This window comes from Ambystoma mexicanum, chromosome 4p, assembly GCF_040938575.1.
Source record: "Ambystoma mexicanum isolate Mex_15411 chromosome 4p, UKY_AmexF1_1, whole genome shotgun sequence".
NCBI lineage: Eukaryota > Metazoa > Chordata > Amphibia > Caudata > Ambystomatidae > Ambystoma > Ambystoma mexicanum.
Window position 1 is genome coordinate 1143821197 of NC_090927.1, and position 7531 is coordinate 1143828727.

A 7531-nucleotide genomic window follows, 5' to 3' on the forward strand; every position below is an offset into this window, starting at 1 on the left:
CATGGGCATATACGAGTGCACCCCCATGTAGTAGTAGTTGACATTTATATAGCACATGATCCCATTTGTACGACCTCAAAGCGCTTTGTGGTAGGAACGCCCCCGGGGACTGAAGTCCAGGTATGGGAACAATTCTCAGAAAAGTCCTAAAGTGCGTATGTGCATTTGGCGAAGATTAGGAATTAGGTGGGGTGGGTAGGCTCCAGTAAGCAACCCAAGAGTTCAGGCATGTGGATGGATGCTAAGTGCGGTTACGACAGGGCCCTAGTGCAAGAGACTCGATATGTGACCAGCTAGACCAAAAACTGTAGTAGGGTGTCGCTGTATTCTAATGGACGAGGTGTTGAAGCAAGTGTGGTTTAAGGGTGTAGCTGTTACGTGTCCAGCTAGACCGAATTTGTCATAGTAGTTGCATTCTAAAGTGTGTGGATGGATAGCCGTGCCTGCGGCAGATGTCCACTGAAGTGATGCGTTTATACATACCTTAAACTCAGAAGGAGCTTATCTTTGATGTCGCTGTGTCATCCGATCGGCAGGGGCAGGTCCGTGCACAAGTCCTATACAGCCAGTATATTCAAAACCTCACACATGTATAGGAGAGCTAAGTGGAATATATACGGTATGTGATATATGAAATTCTCTAACAATGCACCTTGGGGACTGTACACAGCCATCCTTACTCTGAGACGAGCTTCCCGTCTATGTCCCTGTTTTTCTAAAATCCCTACTCTTCTAAAATTCTAAGAGGTCTTTAGACCTCAACAGGCTAATAGATTTTCATCGCATGTCTGAGTTCAGCTTTTAGGTCAGATATCACAGAATGTCACTTTTTGAAGCTTCCCCTATATTCATTAATCTGAATAAAAGTATGCAAGCTATTCTTTTTTTCCTTTTGCCTGTGAATGGAAAACGCCAGGTCAATCAGAAAATGTATATGCACTCACTCCTGTCACATATGCCATCGCAATTTAATCCTTGCATGCAAATCATGAGGCTATCCAAATTGGTCCAAATCAGTATATGGGTAAATACGATTCATAATTCCAAATACTTTACTGTAAGGACGAGTCTTTTGAAAAATAGAATGATTGCCAAATTCAGTATGCAATATGTGTTAACTGATTCAAGCATACAACCCTTTTATCACCAATACATTTGTCAAATGCACAAGATCTATTGTCATTCTTATGTTCCCAAAATGCTCTTTGATGTTATGCAAAGCAGCCAGGAACCCTCATTGGTGCAATGTGTCCTCTTCCCTTTTCTTATACCATTTTTTTTAAAAAGAGTACTATATCCATGTACCTGACTGTCAATTTTGGAATGCTAAACTTCACTTGGAAAATAATTGTCATCGTTATTGTAGGTTTTGATATTGTGCTTTGCTCAGAAAGACAATTTTAACATTCTTTGTTTGAACACATTATACACTGGAGGTGGTAATTTGAAATGACGATGTAACATGTTTACAATAACCAGTTCACAGTGTTAGCACAATTAAATGATGTACTTTTCTATAATTGCTTCTTTTGCTGAGGGTACATACCATTTGGTCCCTCAAAATGTCCTTCTTTTGTGGAAAAGGTCACACTTAAGTTAGAACCTCTCTTTCTCTTCCTTCTCCTCTGACCTCCACCTTAAACTCTCTTCCTGTCTTACTGCTATTAAAAACTGGATGTCATCCCGCTTTCTTTCTCTCAATACTGGTAAGAATGAAGTCCTGTTCTTTCCCTCCAATACTCTTCCCCCTCCTTCTCCTTCACCTTGCATTCATTTTCCCCCTCCAATCTTCCTATCTCTGCCCACGCTCGCAATCTAGGCATTCACTTTGACTCTTCCCTATCCTTTGCCACCATATTTCTCTTACCTCTCGCACCTGTCGCTACCACCTCTGCAATATTCGCAAGGTCCGCTCCTCTTTTACCTTCCACGCAACAAATCTTCTAACCTCCTCCCTTATCTTCTCTCGCCTCTTCTACTGCTCCTCCCTACTCTTTGGACTACCTGCCTCTCATCTTGCTCCCCTCAAATCTATCTATCACTCAACTATCCGTACCCTCTGTCTCCTTGCCCCGCATGACTCAATTTCTTCTTTGCTCTCCTCTCTTGGCTGGCTTCCTTTTCACTCCCAAATTAAATTTCATTTCGTCTGTCTAGTCTTTAAATCTCTCCATGACCTGGCTCCAATTTATCTCTCCTCTCTTACTATAATCCCTCCCGCTCCCTCCGTTCAGCCGACTACTTCCTTCTCACTGTTCCCCCTTCCCCATGTGCCTTCTCCTGTTTCTGCTCCTTTCAGCTCCTATCCCCCCTCCAGTGGAACTCCTTACCTCTCTCGATCTGCTATATACCACCCTTTTCCTCCTTTCGCACTTCCCTGAAATCTCTCCTTCTCCATTCCCCGCCTTGAAACCTTCCCCACCTCTCATCCTCTCCCCTCGAATCCTCCCTATGATCCTCTCCTCCCTCCCCCCTTCCCTTTATCCTCCCTCATTTCACCCTTATATCCCTTCTGTCCCCCCTCCCCCTTCCCCTCCTACCCCTCACCTTCCCCTTCACAGATGAATTGCCCTGCTTACTGTTTTTATTGGTTCGATTCATTGTAAATTGCTTCTTCTGTTATATATATGTTCTATGTATTCTGTTGTTGTAATGTAAAGCGCTTTGGATGAAAGCGCTATATAAACATAATAAATACAAATACAAACCAATTACCTGTTCCATCTGTGAACACCACGCCAATGTTTAATTTTGCCTGCAGCCATTGGTGGATATTGCTTCAGTAGTAGTCTCTGCAGCCTGACTCACAGGTCCCTTAAGGTCTGACAAACCCCCAGTGCCCCACAGAGACTATTTATGACCCCCCCCCTGCAATGTGCCTTCAGTGTGATGGAAACATTCCTCCAGGGCACACACAATGACAATGTCGGTGCCCAAGCACCAACTTGGTCCAAGTGGATACTTCTGTTGCTGCTGCTGTGTGCCTGCATTCTACTTTTAACCATAAAAAAACACAGGAGCTCGTCCTCCAAGATATGTGTTTTTACTATGGTCCCGCTCCAGTGGTATAAGTGGGCAGGAGCGCTTGGGAGTGGTGCTCCTCTACTCTTTTTTTTTCTTCAGTTTTACTGTTTCTATCCTTTTATTTTAAAAAATAAAACATTCGGGAATGGTTTCGTTTTAAAATAAAAGTGTAGGAAGAAATTGAAACTTACACTTCAGTGCACTGCGCTAAACATTCCCTTAAACATCAGGTGTGTTTATTTGAGGGTTTGGATTGCAAGTGGGAGGGGGCGTGGTGATGGTGTTGGTGGCAAGCAGGGGCAGACCAGCAGGGAACATAGTTCCACTACTTGTTGTCGTACTCTTGGACCACTGTCACGCTCTGTCCACAACAGCTGGGGTGGAGAGAGAGAGAGAGAGGGAGAGAGAGAGAGAGAGAGAGAGAGAGAGAGAGCGAGCGAGCGAGCGAGCGAGCGAGAGAGAGAGAGAGAGAGAGAGAGAGAGAGAGAGAGAGAGAGATATTCACAAAGCGTTTTCCAATGGGATTGTGCCATTATACAATGATTTTGATGAACTGGCCCATAGATCGAGACAAAGAGTGCCGAGAGGGACAAAGAGAAAGAGAAGCAGGCAGTGCTCGATCAGCGCATAATACATCAGGTATAGCTAGTATATCATTTTATTTTAAATACACATTTGCTTAAAGCATCTTCAGGTCTAGCTCAGCTACTCATTAACTCCAAAGGAATCAGGGTCGGATAGGCCTCTCGTCCTTTCGGCCTGTGGCCGGGACGAATTTGTCCCTGGGGAGCGGGGGCCGGTTTCTGCCCATGGCGGGTCCGGTTTTGAGAAAAAATGCATTTTTTATTTTTTTTGCAAAACCATATTTTTCTTTATTTCTCGTACTGTACTAGGAACAATGCTATTTTTGATGCCACTTCCTGTTTTGTCAAGGGGTGAAAGGTCATGTTTCATCGCTTCCTGGGATGTCACTTTGGGTGGGGTCAAATGACATCACTTCCGTTGATGTCATCAGAGGTCAAGGGTCGTGAGGCAAGGGGTGGGTCACTTTTTTGATGACAGAGGTGGGCCACTTATTTGGGTGTCCGGGCCTATTTCTTGTCCCAGTCCGACCCTGAAAGGAATTACATAATCACTAAAGTGGAGAGCATTTTTGCTTGGCTGTGCTGTTATTTCGGCACAGCCTCCCCTTTTCTTACAGCCAATCCCTTCTGGGGCTAATGTCCAGTCAGTGTAAATGAGTGTACTCCTGCAGCATGTTTTCTCTGTCGCGTGCCAATCCTGTCAGCCCACAATTGACCAAATATCACAAATATCCTTCTAAACACCTTTGATTTCAGGCCCTGCTGCCTTATCCCGGGTCAAGACGTCAGACTGGAACATAGCCCCCATGCATTAACCGTCTATTTGCTTCCCATCCAAGGCAGCAAGGAAAGGCGGGAACTTCTTGTCATGATGCAGTCTTGAGTCCAGTTGTTTAGTGCGTAGGCGTCCGTACCCGCATATGACCTGCTGTCCAAAGACACAGCAAACACTCTAAGGGCCTGATTCATGGAATTTTTTCGCGTGGTGAAAAGTGATTTTGTGCTGCCAACAAGCACCCCGAGTCACAGAGCAGAGCAAAGTGTATTTTTGCAGTGCAAAGTGACTGCACCGCTCTGTGAATGAGGGGGTTTGTTGACAGTGCGCAAAAAAAGTCCACGAATCAGGCCCTGAAATGTCTCCGAAAGCAAAAATATAAAAGGTGTCTATACAGACCTGAAGGCGAGCAAATTTCTGAATTGTAAAATGTGCTCCTACCTCCTTCGTCCTCTCGTGGAGCAATAGAACCGCTCAGCGGGGTTTCTTCGTCCATGTTTCGTGCAGGCGCTTGCAAACTGACTGGAGTTACACAGCCTGTCAGGCAGGATGTTGCGTTCAGCAGGAACACACAGATACAGCGCTTGCTAACCCAAACCCAGTGCGGTGGACTGACTCAATAGTCAGCCAGGGGATAACCCAGAATCATTTTCAAAGGAGAAGTCTTCCTAATATGGATGGAAAGTACCAGCGTGCACTGTGAATCAACATGTATTATGACAGTCAAGGGAGCGTTCCATAATGGCTTAAAAGGACATGTTTACCTCAATGAGTATATTAATGCTATGTTTCATAATTTTCACTTGAGAAAAGGAACTTTTTTCATTGTATCCAGGATTCACTTTTGTCTGCATTTCCTCATGCGTGTACGGCAAAATGTACTCAATGCATACACATCAAATGCACACTAAGCACACTAAGCACACACATTGGGCCTCATTACGTGTTTGGTGGTAGCCGTGCCTGCCGTGCCGCCAAACTCGCTACCGGCACCGCCACTCACAATTGGGCAATAACCGCCCCATTACGTGTTGAATGGACCGGTAATTGCCCATTCGCGGGTGGCAGTGTTGCCGGGCTCCCGATCCCTATTCTGCCCCATAGGGCAGAATGGGGGTAGGGAGCATGGTTGCACCGGCACCGTTGATAACGGTACCGGTGCAATTACGAGTTATTGCTGTCAGGCACCCGTGAGCAGAGCTCGTAATTCGGCGGTACAGTATGAAGGGTGCCGGTGCCTTACCGGCACGTTCATGCTGTATCCGCCAACATTATAATGAGGCCCAGTGAATTGCTATTAGAATGGCTTGACTGTGTGAGTTCAGTGGCATGTGAATATAAGTACAGGAGAGCAAGGCATCGCATCAGTGTCAAATATACTTTTTGACATTCTCCCAAATTGAGGGGGTCGTGTTTAATCCCAAAATTAGGTAAATTCCATATTGTCAAGCACAGAAAATGTGGCCCTTGCTGGCTAGCTAACCCTACCCTGTAAGCAGAGCTGAGATAGGTCACAATAAGTCATGTTTAATTTGTTTGGAGAGATGGTGAGGGTTTAGGCTCAATAGGTGGTAGCGCGCGGTGAGAACGGAAAGAAAGAGATTTGGGCTCAAGTGCAGCATGCATGATTGTGTTGTATGTTTGGCCTTGTCTGACTTACCTGCAGGGCTTTAAGTAGGCTGGGCTAGCTGGGGCGGAACCCTGGCGGATTTACCTGATAATATTGCATCCGTTCCTGCAAATGCAAAAATACCACATTTTTAACAATGAATTGATGCAAAAAGAAATGCAGAGGGAGACCCCGGCAGCCTCCCTCCTCTTTAATGAATACCACAACCCCACCCCAGCTATACTTTCGCATGAATACGTTGGTGATTTTTTTAATTCAAGGGTTGGAAATATTTCGCCCAAATATGCCCGAGCGACCGAGCCTCGCAAGCAATACAAAATACAGAAAACAACAGCTGTGTCCCTTTCTCACATCTCTCCCTATCTCTGTCGTGTTTCATGGCCTCCTTGCATGTGTTTGACGTAAAGAATGATTGGGGCCCCTTTGTCTCTGTCTGTGATAACACGGGCACAAGAGTAAGAAGCGAACTATAGTCACAACTGTCTTCGAATCTATTCACAGAGTCCCACGCCAGGCGCTCTACCCCACTAGCAGGCATTCCAATCTAAACTGCATTACTAGTTTCCTGGATTCCTTGTGTATAAAAGCGGCCATATATACGCAACCATCCCCCATATATCGTTATGTTTCAAATAACAGGCATGCATGGGGCATTTGTCCTGAACACCAACATCTCCCCCCTTCTCACATTGCATGTCCTTCACTGAAGGCCTGTTAAAAACAAGCTTTGGCGAAGCCAACAGTTTTGTCTTGTGTGTGGATATTTCTCCTCTGTGAAAGGTACAGTTAGCTAAAACGTGATTGAAGACCCTCCTGAGTGGCACCTTCCCAAAAGTTATTTGGCCGTGTTCGTTCTCGGTAGCGGGGCTCCCAGGCCTCTTTTTGTATGTTTAGGAATTTGGGGTTTCACCGTAAGTTACTCAGGGTTATCCAGGCGTGGACCCCTGGCTCACTGTACTTAGAGAGGCACAGCTTCAACTCATTGATGAGGCCTGACTAGGTCCAATCACGTTTCTGGGGTTGCTGTTGGTACTCTTGTTCAGAGGAGATTTGCCTAGCATTTCGTTGCTGGACTGCCCAAGTGGGTGGGACAAAGACTGATATGCAAATGGATATTTATCCTCTATGAAAGGTACAGTGAGCAAAAACGTGATTGCAGACCCTCCGGAGTTGCACGTTCCTAAAGAACAGGTTATTTGGCCGTGTCCGTTCTCGGAAGAGGGGCTCCCAGACCTCTTTTTGTTTTTCTTGTGTATATATGTATTAGGCATTTGCAGGCACTGCTATTACACACACATGTACTTGCACCATTTTGCACCTGCTACCACCAATAGCCAATTAATACCACTGCAGTAGTGCCTGACAAGTGCCTTTCCTATGCCTACACAAAAGCCCATACTGTTGGCATTGCCAATGCTTGTTTTTGGTGTGTTTAATGGGCCTGCAGTTATGCACACACAAAGCATATGTTCTTTTCAGGGTTGAAATGGTGATGTAAATGAGAGAAAGAAATAAAGA

General features: G+C 45.4%; 1 protein-coding gene across 1 annotated transcript in view; it reads right to left on the bottom strand.

Moving 5' to 3' along the window:
* The window catches only part of STX11 (syntaxin 11), a 341517-nt gene extending 336617 nt beyond the window's left edge, over positions 1-4900 (bottom strand). The window contains exon 1 of the mRNA XM_069606733.1: positions 4825-4900. Within this exon, the coding sequence (XP_069462834.1) occupies positions 4825-4879 (55 nt within the window). The 5' untranslated portion in view covers positions 4880-4900. The remainder of the gene's footprint in view (positions 1-4824) is intronic.
* Between the last annotated feature and the right edge of the window lie 2631 nt (positions 4901-7531).